The 16,634-nt window shown below is 44.9% G+C and overlaps 1 protein-coding gene across 11 annotated transcripts in view; it reads left to right on the forward strand.

The window, feature by feature from the left end:
- The window catches only part of LOC8042854 (progranulin), a 91,203-nt gene that overhangs the window by 24,973 nt on the left and 49,596 nt on the right, over nt 1-16,634 (forward strand). For all 11 annotated transcript variants that reach the window (XM_040219365.1, XM_042292075.1, XM_040219370.3 and 8 more), the window contains 2 exons: nt 6,019-6,270; nt 15,910-16,158. In XM_040219365.1, the coding sequence (XP_040075299.1) occupies nt 6,019-6,270; nt 15,910-16,158 (501 nt within the window). The remainder of the gene's footprint in view (nt 1-6,018; nt 6,271-15,909; nt 16,159-16,634) is intronic.

Raw genomic sequence — 16,634 nt, forward strand, 5'->3', positions numbered from 1 at the left:
TGCAAGTATAGTCAGTGCGCACGCGATCTGGTGGAAATTGACCACGACGAATTTATCCCGAGACTTGGGTACAAAAAGGAAACAGTTATACGTAGTAGAAAAAGAAACAGGGAGACATAACGTCTGTGTTAGTGTCAAGCGAGCCCGAGGGAACCTAGCTAGGAGCATGCAATGTACACAGTTATGGTTTCGGTGGCGCCATCTCGTGATTCCTACCCGCAATATCATGACCAGAATTTTTCTAGTAGAGTGAGTTAGGCTAAGCATTTAGTGACGCAATGCGGAGAGCAAGTCCTCTGCTCCTTGCGCAGGAGTTGTTGTGACGGCAGAGCACTGATTGGCCTTAATTAAAAAAATAGTGGGTAGACCTCAATGCTAGATGCCTTGAGGTCTACCCACTATTGTTTTCAATCAGTCAATCAGAGCTCAACGTCGTTCTGACGTCACAACAACTCCTGCGAAAGAAGCAGACGACTTGCTCTCTGAATAGGCACATGATAGTTATTTTTCAGGAAAACCATCCACTGGGGACAGGGATCATGGGGAATGGTTGTAATCCTGGCTACTTAATAATAGTTTCGAACGACAAGATGGTTAAAGTGAATGAGAGCATAAGATACGCAAGGTGATTATTCGCACGAGACTTGCTTTGTGATTTGTTTTTTGGCGTGCTTATGGGCGGCGAAATCTCATTGGCTGCGGAGCAGTAATAAGATGATCTCGCCACGTGATGAGTTTCCGTCAGCGACTCTACGTAGTGTGTGTAAACACCACGGTGGAAGCTTGTAGTCATCGCGTTTTAACACCGTCAATGTTGGCCCTTTGAGGGTGTTAAACACGCATTAATTTAATTATCATCGTACAATCATTTCCCTCAATGAAACCAGACACAACAGCACCAAAAACGTGATATCGATTCATTGGCTATTCATAAAAGTTTGACTCCAAAGGTGTGTTTGGTTGGGCACGACGTCAGTAACTCCAGGGACCAATATCCCCCTGCCATCGACGGTATAATCGAAGCCCAGCATATTAAGCCCAAGAGAAGAAAGAGAGGTGACACGCCACTGGTCGACACGAAGGTATCTTGGGCTGCTGCAGGCCGAACCGTGCAGTGCCCATACCGCGAAGGGTCAGCACTTCATTTGTTGCCATTTTGAGCACGGCGTTTACTGCGAACGGCTACTTGCACTGTTTGCAAAAGAAGATATGCGAAGGCCCAGTTCTTGGTGACATAAAATAATCGAAACTCACGTCTGAAAACTGAGCGTCTATCACAATCAGGTTTTCTTTCAATTTGTGCGTAACAATGGGTAATAGCGATACTTCGAGGAACACATTTGAAACCCCACACCTAGTTGACCAGAAAAACTTAGCACACACATAGGCATTATTGTATGGTTTGGAACCTAGTAGTTTCGTATTTCATATTTGATGATGATGATGATAATCTAATCAGTATTTCATATTTGAAAACGAGCCGAAAGCTTTTTACGAAAATTATTGAATGATACGTTTGTACTACTTCAAGCCTCCACGAGAGTGCACTCTCTAGAGCTTATAGGGTAGATGAATGCATCGCGTAAAATACCTTTGTTTTAATAACAATCGGATAACAAAAACAATCAACGGAACGTTGGGAAATATGAGCAGCGGGCAGGCACAACAACCAACTTAGGAATGGCGCAGCTACTTCGTATGCTTAGCGACCAAATGCATGCCGTGTTTTGTGTTCAGTACAGCTTTTTATACAACTTACGGATACAGCGGAGTGCACCCTAAAAGAGTGATTTCGCACTAGCACTAGTGCCGTGAAATAGCACCAGTAAGAGATACTCGAATCTGTTCAATGAAAGCATCAAGGGAAGTACCGTCATCGCCAACTTTGTGCCTGCTGCAAGAAAGAGAATGTTTTCGCACCCCCGAGCTCAAACTTGCTTTAAGTTCTCCTAAAATTGACTAATAGAAGAGTTTATGATGACGCACAGAATGTTCTTAATGTAACTATATGCTTATTTCGCAAACTAAAAAGGTTAATATTAGACTTAATTAATTATTTAGCTAAAACACGTTTCATGCAATCCCTGACGTCCGCTGTGGCTCGCAGTTTGTACCCGAAAGAGTTCCTTTTTTTTTTTTTGTTGTTTTCCTCGTTACTTTGATCGCAAGTGCACCTCTGTTTTCTCGAGCCATAATTTTTCCGTTAGCAATCAACACAGATTTGTAGCCATTCTCTTTTGCGCACAACTTCGTTTTCCCAAAAAGTTGTCACAGTAACTTTGTAAGGCTTTCGCTAGAAAATACCCATTCATTCGCCAAAGCTCTTCATTTGAAGACTCAGAGGACTCTAACCGCTCTGTCCTCGAATCGGACAATGATGGGCGGGATTCTACCCTCCCTTGGGCTCAATCTATGTATTGCTTGTATATTCTCGCGTGACGAGACCGGTAGGTGCACCTTAGCAGGGAGCTGCTGGATGGTTTCCACAAGGTTCTCTAAAACGTTTAAGGAGATTCCGTGAGTTTCTACTTTTTGTTTAGTGCTGTTCAGTGGAACCTACCGTAGTCTTGAGCTTCTGGATCTACAATTCGCCCTTAGCAACCGTCTGTTCCAATTCAGTGGTCCTATTTTTTCAGTTAGTTTAATTCTTTGTCTCGAACATTTACCTTCTCCAAAAGTTAATGTTACTCTTTTCCTATCACTTCCAACGAGTGCTGTATGCCTTTCAGTTTTCTCCTGAATAGTCAGCTTTATTATTACGGCGTCATGTTCGTGAGACTGCTCATCGATGGCCTTCTCGATGTTATTCATTCGGTCTAAAACTTCAGTTAGTTTTTTGCTCATATCAAGGATATGTTATATCAAAACCGCAACAATCGGTTCTTCCACTGTTCCATCTGCGATACTAGGTTGGCTATCTTCCTTAAAGCCCCTCGTTGAAAATGTGAACTGTCTAGTTTCATGAAGCCTGCAGGTTTCACACTACCAAGCAGTCAAATCCTCTCTAGTCAGGGTCTTAAGAGTTGTCTTCATTACCCCGGCACACTTCCCTACATGATAACTAGCCTTACAGTAAACACACTTCATACTTGGTAGGGCTATCCGCAGATATTTACATGATACAAGTTAAGCATTCAACAAGCGGCATTTTGAATAAAGAAGCAGTCCAGTGAGGTGGCATACGGAGAAAAGCAAGAATGAGTACCTAAAGAGGCAAACGAAGAGACAGGGTTTCAACTTGCCTCACCCAACCCGCTGAACTGTGCTCCTCCGTAGACCGCTGCTTGCTTTTGCTGACCCCTAAGGACGACTACCGCAGCGAGCGCCTTCACATGAACCAAGCGCGCTTCATGAATCGATCGTATTTCGATATATTAGGTATGGTTTAACCGTGTGAAAACTGAATGTTCGTTTCGATAGTGGAGCTGATACGCTGCGATGTCTCATACACGCTGGTGCAACGCGCCGATCCTTGCTTGCTTTCCTCGTCTGCTGTCGATAATCCCAGCTAAATTTCTTTGGCCCTAAAAAAGGCAAAGGAAAAGATAGCGTTACAATTTGCCTCATGCGCTCCGCTGGACGGCCACCTTAGTCCAGGTCGCTTGAAAAGGCTGCTGGGGAAGCCTCCGCGTGGTCGGCCAGGGCGAGTTGGGCTTCGGCTCTGGGGCTAGCCGGCCAGTCGCTCCGTGATATGGGAGTGTGTGTGGGGAAGGCGGGGTGTAGAGCCCTGGGCATATCCGCGGAATACTCACGGATAATCCGTGGATATCCGGAGTAAACTGGCGGATGCGGATAAATACGGATCAGATCTGGCAGATTGCTGATCAGGTGCGGATGCCAGGGGCTGCGGATAGGGATCGGATGCGAATATCCGACGGTCCGGATCTACACTTTTGCCCAGGCGGCCCATAAACGCGAGTGACCGCACAGTGTAGAGGGATTAAGTGAGTGATACTGTGAAGTGCATCATCGAATGTAATGTGGGAGCAAACTACTCCTTTAGATAGCCAGTACCAACTGATGCCTCGTCATGCATTTGGGTAGCGGCTTGTGCCCAATCTTTGCGACGATGGGAAGAGTCGAAGCTTGATAATGCGTGGAACTCAACACGTGTTCTTTCTCTGTGCCAGTCCCCAGCGCGTGATTATGTTAAACATTGCCGGCATAGAATCGGGCTCCCGACACATGGCCGGTTGTTCTGGCTGCAAGTTAAAGAAAAGGTGATTGTTATAAACGCTGCTTGTCTTTTTTTATTTTTTGGGACTGGCATTGCGTGGAGAAAGGAACGAAAGCGTGTCTCATTGGTCAAGAATGCCAAGGAATAAGTTGAGGAGGCAATTACTAAAAAGACAAAAATTGTTGTGTCGTCACTTTAAAGTTGCCGTGCATCAATGTGTGGACTTCAGTCGATAATTGTGGGAGCCGTTCCCTGCCACGTCTGGATTAAAGAAATGAAAACCAATTTTGTGAGCGCGCGTTAATTATCTTTTAAAATCTGGAAAACAGTTGACATTTTCGGCGCTTCCCAACCACTCTCAACCCTTACAGTGTCTTCCGAGTCACGTACGCTGTGACGTGTTCCCGGGTTCAATAGGGAGTATCCGGTCGGGCTCTCAATCAGAGCCTTCAACTCACGGCCTCTGCCTGCGATTCACATGGCGAACTTGAAAATAGGCCTGACCAATATGGATAATGGCCGAGAGGGAAAGGGAGGGGGGAGGGAGGGGGAGGACGAACTGCTTGCCCTGCCGCAAAAAGGTTGGAAGTCGCGGTGACAAATTAAGAGTTCAAGGGAAACTCCTCCTACCTCTTTTCACATTAGCAGAGCAAACGCTGGGGAGGGGGAAACACCCTCTCCTGCGTTTGATCCATTAAAGTAGGAAGAAGTGACAGAACTTTCTCCTAAACTCTTAAGGCCCGTTCACACTCTTGCGACCTCTTAAACCTGGGTTCCTTAAAACTTCATAAATCAGAGAACACACTGGCGCCATCTGTTGGGAAGCAGTGTAAACTCGGCGGTCCGGCATATTTTTATTATTTCTCGAGCATTATCCTTTGTTTCTTGGCTCGAAAATCTTTTGTCAATTTTATAAACAAGCCTTTCTATGGGTATTACGCACATTTGACCTCGGAAATCCCGCAAAACCTTCGCTCTTGTGAAATGCAGTTCCAGGGTCACCGCATAGATGGCGCCACAATGCCAGTGTGTTTTCTCATTTTCAAAAAATTTAAGAAGTTTTAAGAGATCTCGTTTCTCTCAGTCGTACTCGGTCGCAAAGGAATCACAATGTCTCAAAAGAACGTGGCGGTTTCTTCACTTTTTAGGGTGAGATAAACACGGTAAAAATAACAGCTGCATTCCTTTCGAAGTTAAAGCTGTTGCATCGTTTCTTTAGTGCATGATGCCCGCATTTGCAGCCTTGGTGTTGGAGCTTGTACTTAACGCACTTCAGATTAACTGGCTGGAACATAAATTTTTTTCATCTTGAGATACAGGGGGCAATGTTGAGGCTGTCTATGTTTATGCGTTGCGACGACAAAGAACAAAACGAGAAATTTATATTGTTTAAGACGTTATTTGGACGAAAATGTTCGCTTTACCAAAAGTCCGGAAAAGGCTTTGTGGGGAAAAAAATTGCAGAGGAAAGCAGGATCATATCCCATTTTTAGTTAATTGTGTCCGGTCAAGTTAGATTAATTCTATCTACAAAACGATTAATTTGAAATACTTTAAATCTCTTTTAAACCTCTACGTCTTTATTGCATTGATGCCGCTTGCCAGCATTATTTAGGATATGTTTATTGTTTCACATATTGTTTTTTGAGCACCTCATTATTAGAGCGCCCAATGTTTTTTTAACTAATAAATAAAGAAAAATTCTACCGATAAACGTTCATCGAGAAAACAAACAAAACTCGAAAGTAGCTTCATCAGGCAAGCATACAAACCGTGCGTGAGGACGACAAGAAGAACGCTATTTTCTTTGACAAAACCGGCGTCGAATTTGTTCACTGCAGTGTCGGACGTGCAGTGCCCCGACGGAGGCAGTTGCCCCGACGGTCAGACATGCTGCCAGCTACAGGGCGGGAGCTACGGCTGCTGCCCCTACGAGAACGCCACTTGCTGCTCTGACGACGTGCACTGCTGCCCCAGCGGATACGAGTGCGACACGGCCACGGCTTCTTGCCTCAAGGGAGACATCTTCGCAGCGGCCTTGAGGAAGCTCCCGGCACGGAGACCACTGTCGCCGGCCGTGAACGACGCAAGGCGTATGTACAGCGATCTCATACAAACTTGGGCTTTTAAGGGACCATGAAACCATTATCTAACCTTCGCTACTCACTGCTTCAATCGGTGAGGTGGCGTCCATACAGCAAAATATGAATGTTAGCGGTGTGCTTATTCTAGGATAACATAACATGCTCAGATACCAGGGTGGCGATAGCAGGGTTGGGCATTATCGCGATACAAATGTATCGCGATAGTATTTTAGAGATACATTTTGTATCTGTATTTCTGTATCGCAATACATTTCATTCACCAGTACCTGTATTCCTGTATCGAAATACATTTGGAATGTTTCTTTGTATCGCGATACAATCAGGATGAAATGTATTTCGTTACATTTCTTGAGAAATACTCTCTCCCCACCCCACCGAAAAAAGAAACAAACCCGAACGCATATTTTCTTATTTGTTTTTACTTCTCAGGGCATCATGTTTGAAAAGATGCTGGGGCATTGCTGCTATGCTGACCAAGGTTTCTTCCGATTCTCCAAACTATTTTTCTATGCGTCCTCTTCTCTCTTTTGAGAAATGTTGCGTAGTCGGGGACTCGAACCAGGTGGCATGCCAGGAGTGGAGTTAGAGCATCTTCTGCCGCAGGTCCTTAGCTAGGGATTTCTTCAGTCATTGTTTGCTGGCATCCAATGTACGCTTATAAATGTATCTCTTGCCTTAGCGTACACATACACCCAGGCGGCAAAGCTGAGTCACACACAGTCCTTTGCAGCACGAGCCTGGCGGTGGTTGACTTGAAATAGTAGGATGACTCACGCAGTGAAGTTCAACACCTGATCAATTGCATCTGCGGCTGCGTCCTTAATATTGCACGGCTCAATGGTACATCATCAACCGACATGAACGTGACCCGCTGCTCTGGGGATCCGAAACCCAGGAAGGAGGCCAGACGTGGCCTCGCTATGCCGACCCAGACTTCGTACACCTGCGACTCGTCTCGAGCGCGCTGTTTCTCGGAGAGCTCGCCCTTGTGCCGGCAATATCAGGTCGCAATCCATGAGGTCTCTGTTTGGGTGATGCTAGGCCAAACTTGATGACTGAAATCCATGCGTCGGTGGCGGATGGTCTGCAGGAAGGACCTTCACAACAGGGATGCCATCGTATCTTTTTTTCAACCGTAACAGAAGATAAGACACGTATTCCAGGGTGCTTCAGGTGGTGCACTATTCTCAAAAATTCCAAATGACACTGCCTGCACGATCTTTTAACGAGGTAACCTACAACAAAAGTACCTATTGTACTTTCGTACAGCAGCGTGGTAAATTTTAATGTTCAAGGCCACACCTACAGATAAAGAATATAAATTTTTTCCACCGTGACGTCATGTGATCAATGTTGGCAGGGACGTCCTTATTGGAGAGGGGCGTGGTGACGTTTTGATGGGATTTTGGGTGACGTAGAATTTATTTAGAGGTCGAAGTCTTTTCGCATCCCTCGCCAGACAGACAGTATGTCAGGGAAGGGACCGCGGTCAGTCGTTGATGGAACGTTTTTTTGAGCCCATTGAAGACTCCTCGTCGTCCGAAGCCACTACCTTCAAGGCAAAGTGCCAAGCCTACGGGAAAGTAATTTCGGGGTAAAAAACTTCCACTTCAAACTTTAAGATTCATCTCAGTTGCCGTCTCTAACAGATGTGAAAATGTATTGCAGTATCAGTATTTCTGTATTTGTATCTCTGCCCTCCCTAAAATGTATTCCTGTATTTGTATTTCCAAATATTTTTTGCCTCTATTTAAAATGTAAAATGTAAAACGATACGTATCGGGATACATTTTTGCAGATGTATTTTAGTATCAATATTTTGGCTACTTTTTTTAATGTATCCCAGTATTTGTATTTCCAAATACATTTTTGAGTATTTCTGCCCAACCCTGGGCGATAGACTAACTAAATATCGGAGCATGTGCAGTTACAGTATAGATGGCGACGCGCTTTGACCAGCAGGGCGGGGCCACATTGGAGCCTGTTACTTTGCAGTGTGCGGCCATAGTTGGTGTGCGGAAACACAGTTTTTTTTTTTTTTTTAGCGAAGGTCAGAGAACATTTACAAAATGTAGCGCCGACGGGTACAGTCGGAAGGTTGAGGGGAACAGATAGCCCGCCCCCGAAAGGTCGAGGGCCAACGTTAGGTGTGAGGGTAGAAGGAGGGGGGGAGGGGGGAAAAGGAGGGTGGCTTAGTCAATTTTACAGAGAAGGAACCTCACGCTTTTTGCTTTGTCTAAACTTGCAGTTTTGCCAGGTCCACGTTCAACTTTGATGTCTTGATAGGACAATTTTAAGCTCTTACCTTATTTGATAACAAGAATCAAAATGCCAAAGCCCACCAACGTGGTGGCACTTTTCAGTTAAGCCAAACGAGCACGCATACTGCCGTTCCCGTTTCTCAATAGACGACATGAAACTTTTTGGTGGCCTGGTTTCACTCTGTGCGCGGCCATATTGGTAGCGCCAAATTTCTTGAGATTCGGTTTCTCAGCATTCCCGGGGCAGAGACGCACTGGAACTGATTCTGACTTTTTAACTTTATTGTTTTCTGACTTCTAAACACCCAACGCGAAGAAAGGACTAGGCCGGCACTCCGTTCAATTCTGAGGAGACTTTCAATTTATTTTTCGGCGCGAAGACGCATGAAGTTGTACTCTTTTGCAGTAGAGTTTTCCACGCCAGTACATCTGATTGGAGGAATGAGTGAGTAGACGCAAAGGCTATCTGTCTCCCTCCAATGGGAACGTACGTCGTCTGCTCCTCGCGTAGTATGTCGCGTTCGAACGGCGGGTAGGGGGCGATTGAATGTTAGTTTGTTTTTTTTCGCTATTACTGGTGAAAGTTTAAATTTGTGGAAAGCTCTGAGTGCCCGTAAAAGAAACTGTGCCCTGGGCCATATTTTTCAGGCGTTGCAAAGAGCTCAACTTGGCTTCAGATAGCGTCGACCTCAAAGAAAGTTTATGAATTTCGCTCCGGTTAATGAAGATTTTGAACCCTGGCAGAATGACAGCACTGGCTTTCCCAAAAATACCCCCCGAGTTCCTTCGCACTAAATAAAGTATTGTCCCGGCAGCAAAAAAAAAAAAAAAACCGTGAGATTTATTTGGCATTGCCGTTGTTGCTCTACCCGACGTCTGCAGCGTAGCTTTTTACCGCCGCCTTCATGGAAGTTTTAGCCGCTACAACGAACCCAAAGCCTGGGTATCGCTGCTTATACATCATGCCATAGCCTGGCAGTTCGAGTGCCCGGTCGTTCGGTCGGACAGTTGGAGCGCGAAAACCTGGTAGCAGAGAGCATTTCTAGTGTTCAGCACACAGCTTTTGCAGCGGCGAGGACCGGAAACATGGTTTTTAAACTCGACGAGAAAAGAAGCGGTAGCGCGAGGGGCACGGGCCGAAACCGAAACACACATCACTCGGGAGATGTGTGTTTCGGTGTCACGCCGCAGTGGGGCGCCCGTAGCATGCCTCTCCTCTCATCCGTTGTCTTCCGCTCTACCTTTTCACTTTCGGCTGCCGCGTCTCGTAGCGATCTGCCAGGTTTTGTCAATATACATGGTTTGCACTGACGTCACATCGCATAGTTTTGACCACCATGTAAGAGGAGGAGAGGGAAGCTGCTTTTCTAAGAGCTCCCCTCTTATCAGGATCCAGAAAAGAGGACCCTGATTGGAGGGGAGCTCCTTGCCCTCTCCTCTGGTGGGCATCGGAGCGCTCTTTGAACGACGTCACGTGCAACCCATCTATAGCGGAACAGGCACCTATCCAGGATTTGGAGGGGCATGACAAAATGCTGTATGAGAGGGGAGGGGGAGAGGAGGCCCCAGCGAAGTGGAAGATTTCGGCGGGGGCCCGGGCACCATGAAGAACACCAAAACCTAAAAACGCGAACAAATTTGGTGTGTTGTTTCTGGAACGTCGTAGAATGCTGCGCGTGCTTTATATTTTTGTAAGGAGCGCCAATTTTGGGGGTTTAGATGATGCCAGGTCGTTTGTAATTGAAACCACAAGTTCAAACTTACAAATTAAAAGAGTAACTAGTGAAATACAATCAAGAGTTTTCCATTATATCCAATATTATTCATTTTTCTAAATAGGTCCCTTGGAGGTAACTAATAGGTCATCCACGTTTTTTTTTTCTGTGCCGTGCTTGCCTTTTTGCAGGGGGGCGGGGACAAGTTTTATAACACCATGTATAAAAAATGAATCGCACTTTATTGTCATTTATTTAAGTCCCTACATATTATCCACCGTACACAAGAGAAACCCATTGAGCATAAAACTTACGCAGTGCAAAACCACGAAGCGCAAAGTATGGTAAACATCTTATAACAACAGTCTGGCATTCAGAACGGTAATAAAGTCCCCTACGTTGTTGCATATGTCTAAGAGACGACCAATCGACGTCATCACACCTATGGTGCAAGCCACGCCTGAGGCATAAGACTTGGCCCTCGCACCCGCAAGATGCAAGGGTCGAATGATGACAAATTCGTGGGCCATGTGCTTGAGACTCTTGAACTGGAGCCAGTAAAAGTAAAATATGCTTTAGGTCAGAACGCTTCAGCCATCTTGGCGTTTAAAATTATTGACGCCACTTTTGCGAAATTTCTGAGACCGCAGGAAGCAGTTTTTTTCCCCTGCAGAGGTGGCAAAACGCTCAACGACAAAGCAAAATGATATTGTCTGATTTTCCTAGCATGGTATGTTAAGCTCTTGGAGGGCGAATGTTTTAATTTTAACAATCTTCACTTTGCGTTCGCTCTAGCACAAAACTTACTGCACCCACGAGAAGATTGGGCAACAAAGTGCAGATACTTGAAGCGTAGCTTTGAAGTAGATTTACATGCGACATTAATCTGAATAAATACTTATCAGTGAGGCAAAGGCCATATGGAATAAGTATACACGGTTCCTTTTTTGGGGCTTTTAAGGGTGAAATGCCAATTATTTCGAATTCCTATTAGCCCATACGTACAACTGTGACATTTGTATACGGTAATACCTAACCTTTAACTGGCGTACACCTAAGGGCCTCGTAGTTTACTTGTAGTTGGCCATATACAGATGTTGTCGATCGGTAATTGCTTAGAAGGATCGTGTACTTAAAGAACACCCTTTAATTTCCGGAAATTTTTAGTTTTACTTTAAAATTAATATTTTGCAGTACCGGAATTGTTTGTAAGCTTCCAATGATATTCTTAAATAAATTTTTTGCAATGACCCACCCCTCGGTTTCGGCCCGTTTCACATGCTGAGATCCTGCTTGCGATATTTTTTATTTCAATAGAACCATCGCTTGTGGGGCAAAAAAAAAAAAAAAAAAAAAAGAACATTAAAATAACTACATTCCCGTGGGGTAGATTTTTACAAATCATCTAAATGCCCGCGTATTACAGCAATCGAGGTGCGTGCAAAGGACATCTTGACACATGCACGTGTGACCCGTCCCTGGCGATGTGCACGTCTTTTTTGGTGGTGGAATAGGACATTTTCATTCTGCATCTGGTTATTTTCAAACGCTTTTTCGGCCTGTGAGGTTTTTAAAAAAAATTGCGCTTGCAACTGCAAACGGCTGACACGAAGGCCCATGGATATTAGTTGCATGACACACTCGCCATTATTGCTTCAGAGTGGCCGGGCTGGACTGGAGAATGTCATATCGCCCGTGCGGTCAAAAAGACGTGCAGGCCACACTGACCGGGAGGGGGGGAGGGTCGTGTTTTTTTAAAGGCTTTAAAGGGGGCGTGCAACGATATTCCGTTGGCACGAGCTTACTTGCACCTGTGGGACACAGGCAAACTTGCACGCAATGCCACTGACCTCAATAACACACCAGCTCACTTGTGTCCTCAAGTTTTGTTCAGTAATACTACTACTACTATCACTACTACTAATGATAATAGTTATAATAATAATATCAGTTACAATAATATTAGTAATAGAAAATAAATATAATAAAACTATTGTTATTAAGGAATGCGGATGTGGCAGAGTTTATGTCCGACTGGTCAAAGTCAGCTAGTGCTTGTACGACCAGGTCCAGAATTATGATAGAAAAAACCACTTGCCAAATGCAACGAAAAAAAAAAAGACGTTTACAGCATTCAAATATTAGGCCCATATTGAAACAGCGTAGAGTTATTAGCAATGTTGGAGATGAAGTATACAATGAGGAACTAAGTAAAGGAAAACATACACACGCGCGCCCATTGCCACGTGGAGAGTGTTAGTATGAAGAGGAGTGTGCTTGCTCGAGATGGTGGATGAGATGAATTAGCATCTCATCCACCATTATTTTTATTTGAGAATAAAAACTCTCTCGCGCACACACACACACACACACATGCATGTTCACTCTACTACGACGCAGTCTTCAATAAAAAATCTTACAGACATGCTGTCAGACTGCCGCGATGCGGTCTTGAAAGTTCGGAGAGGTCTCTGTAAATAGTTACATTTCAACAAAGAAAAAAAAAACAGTTACAGTTAGAGGAAAGGAACCTGAAATTCGCGTGTTAACCAGGGAAAAAGAAGGAAATACAGACAGTACAAGGACAAAAAGAAACAAAGTAAGTTAGTTCATTTGAAATTCCGAATCCGTTACGTCATTGAGTATGCTCGTCTGCAAAAATGACAATAAACAAGGTGAAAATAACTGCTCAGACAGGTTTCCCATTGCAATCAAGATCGCTGTCACAACACATGAGAAAACATGGATCTAAGAGTTTCCTTTAGTGCTTTGTTTGAAATCAAGAAAAACAATAAATCTGCAATAGTATTCAATGTTGAAAGTTCACCAGCTCGCTTGCATCTTCTCCGTAATTTCGGTATTTCCAGTGTTTGGCACACAGAATGCGTACACACTTTCACTATAACAATGCTCTTGGAATTTGGAAACGGGGAACTGCTCGAAGCTCACGAAGTGGGGCGGATGTGATTTTAAACTCGCTCTCCCGGAAGTGTTTTCAGATGACGGTTTGTAGGAATAGAAAGAAAAACAACGGCAATTCGAGTGAGGCGAACAAGTTATCACTCTATGTGTGTTCTGTGCGATAAGCAACATCCTTTATTTAGGATACCTTTAAAATTGCAATCGGTCCTTGTGTATCATAAGAGAGGACAATTGACGAAGACAGTAATGCCATACCTCAGTATACTAGAGCACGCGTAATGTTTCTACTTACAGATAAGGAAACGAAACACTTTATATTGTACATCAGACAAGAAACGGTTCTGAACCGTTGACATAAGACATATCTGTGCTCGACGATAAATTGCAATCATTGTGAATGCTTAGGCACTGAACTGGGGAGTTTATATTTCAGATGACTGATTTGTGACAATATATAGGTTTGGTCATCGTTGTGACTTTAACTGTTGCTACAACGGCTAGGTCCCCCAAGATTCCGCTAATTAGAAAAAATATCCTTTAAAGTTGCTTAATTATTTGTTAATATTTGATATATTTTCTAGCGACTACGACATCAAGTTCTATACTAAAAAAAGGCAAACCATTTTCTTTTGCTAAATTTTGTTTAGACGTTTATTTGACGCTTACAATAACTAGGATATGCGTTCACTGACGTCCATACGTGCTAACTGTTTAGGCAAAACACTAATACAACTAAGCAGAGTTAACCTACACAAGTCCGCGCTACATCGAGGTTTCAGGTGTCTCGGTGCGGGCGCGGGCCGTCAATGTTGATTACATCTTCGTTCCCGACTTGGACAATGCTCAGAGCAAGTGCTGTTATCGAGACTTTACTTCCACAAAAACGATCCCCAATTGCTTTCCGAGAGATGGATTCTTATCGGGGGTGTAATCGAGACTGGTGATACACGCTCCAGTTCCATCTTTGGGCCGTATTCGGTCGCAATAGTCAGCAAGTTTTTCTGAGAGAGAAAACAAAACAAAACTCCGCTGTTATGTTCATAATTTCACTGCGGTAGTCGCGTATTTTGATACTTGCCCTCATCTGCTATTTGTCGTGTGTCCCTCTACGCAATTAATACTTCATAAAATTGCTGCCCAATATTGTGTCATTTTGCATTTAACTTTGCTGGCGGGTTAAAATATCTTGCAAACCATGACCTACTAGAAGAAGGGGATTGAGTGCGCAAGAAAGAAATAATACGCTCCACCCTGCAATGGTGTTTTTGATCTTTTTAATCATAACCATCTCCACTAATACATTAGCAGTAACAGTAACAACGGCTCAATAGGTTTCCCGTTGAAACGTGAAGCAGTGACCAGGATACCGCTATGCCAATGATAATTTTACAATAGAAGGCAGCGGAAAAGCAGCTGAAGAGAAATTGTGCAGTATACAGAAGAAAAAAAATGAAAGCCGTTTACAACTCCCTGTAACGCAGAATTAGAGCGCAGCTCTTGAGGAGGAGGAGGGAAGAACACTGGGAGGTAGGGTCAAGTGATCTCGGGTGGCGGGGGGTCACGTGACCTTGGGGGGTCACGTGACAATGCTGATGACGTCATCAGTGACGTCACTGATGACATCACTGACGACATCATCAGTGACGTCACTGATGACATCACTGGTGACGTCATCAGTGATGATGACGATGACGATGCGGATGCCGGTGACGTCACGTCATCAGTGATGATGACGATGCGGATGCCCGTGACGTCATCCGTGACGTCACTGATGACGTCATCAGTAGCGACCACGTCAGCGGGGGTCACGTGACCTCGGGGGGTCACGTGACCTTGGGAGGGGGGTCACGTGACCTGGGTAACCATCGTGACTCTCGTGAAGGTAACCCTAGTAACCCTCGTGAGGGTAACTCTCGTGACCCTCGTGAGGGTAACTCTCGTGACCCTCGTGAGGGTAACTCTCGTGACCCTCGTGAGGGTAACTCTCATAACCCTGGTGAGGGTAACTCTCATAACTCTCGTGACCCTCGTGAGGGTAACCCTTTTGAGGGTAACTAACACTAGTAACCGTCGTGAGGGTTACGAGGGTTACGTGGGTAACCCTCGTGAGAGTAACCCTTGTAACCCTCGTAACCCTCACAAGGGTTACGAGGGTTACTCGCGGTTACGCCGACGCCGACGGCGACGGCGACGGCGACGCCACTCAAGCCGTGAACGGGCGCCTAAAAGCTGCGCTCTAAAAAACCGAGAAACACCAACCACAATTGGACGGGGATCATATGAAACTTTCGCCATAAACAATGAAGTCATGTTGGACCTGCTTAAAAACTATCAGGGTAAATTACAAAACCGGTACGCCGCAACACTTAAAAAAATATGGCATAAAAGATATCTATTAAATGCTATCGCACATTCAGTGCATTTGACGGACTGTCAAGTCTAGCTGTTTTATTAGTGTCGATGTTGCTGTGTTTTTGCGCACACGCGCGGTCTGCGGCCTCTAATGAGCAGGTGACAAAATATTCTGCTTCTATACAAGCGGCCTTGTTTAAAGTGACTTCGGTCGCCAGAGGTCCTTTTTGTTTCTTAGTCAACATGTTCCCACTTCACAAACAAACAAGAAGCACCGCCCCCAAATATGCCATGCCTTTGTGAAAAATGTAACTCTCTGGAATTGCTTTCAACACGTTGATTTCTGAGTATGATCAACTATCTCTGGCACATTGCAGGCGAAAGCATCCGGTGCCCAGATGGAAATTTCTGCCAAGACGGCCAAACCTGCTGTCTGCTTTCGGGAGGCCGGTACGGCTGTTGTCCGTACCCTCACGCCGTGTGCTGCAGCGACCACGAGTCCTGCTGCCCGGAGGGCTACCGCTGCAAGGTGTCTACCCGGTCGTGTGTGGCCGGCAACTCAACGCTTCCCATGCTGAAGAAAATCGCCACAATCGGAGGCAGCCCTTTGAAAGAACCCGCTCCTGGTGAGGATATTCGTTTGATTAATTCCAGAACAAAAAGAAAAATATATCTTTGACGTTTCCGTGACAGCATTATTTATTCTAAGCGTGGTTGAAGTTAACTTCATAAATTAGGAATTTTTGATTGCACGTGGCTAGTTTCGCATAAAAGCGTTGCGAGTAAGATCAGCAAAGAGTTCGATCAATACAAAATAGGCGCTTATCCCGCCACCGGAGCTACTCTTCAAGTACATGACTGCTCGAGGGCTTGCATGTTAGTATGGGGGAAAAATTTTCAGAGATCAGTCTGAGTGGCGGAGTCAAACTTCAATGAATTCAGACAAGAATGAGAAGCGCTATGCACCACATACCGGAATGGCGGTACGCGTATCCGTGACCTCTATTTGAAGGCCGGACCGCTTCATGTTTTGTGCAGTGCCTCGTCAAGAAACAAAATATTACACGACCAAATCAGAAGAGATATCGTTGTCGCTCTCATC

The sequence above is a fragment of the Ixodes scapularis genome, unplaced genomic scaffold (assembly GCF_016920785.2).
Source record: "Ixodes scapularis isolate PalLabHiFi unplaced genomic scaffold, ASM1692078v2 PGA_scaffold2__306_contigs__length_199485367, whole genome shotgun sequence".
In the NCBI taxonomy this organism is placed as follows: Eukaryota; Metazoa; Arthropoda; class Arachnida; order Ixodida; family Ixodidae; genus Ixodes; species Ixodes scapularis.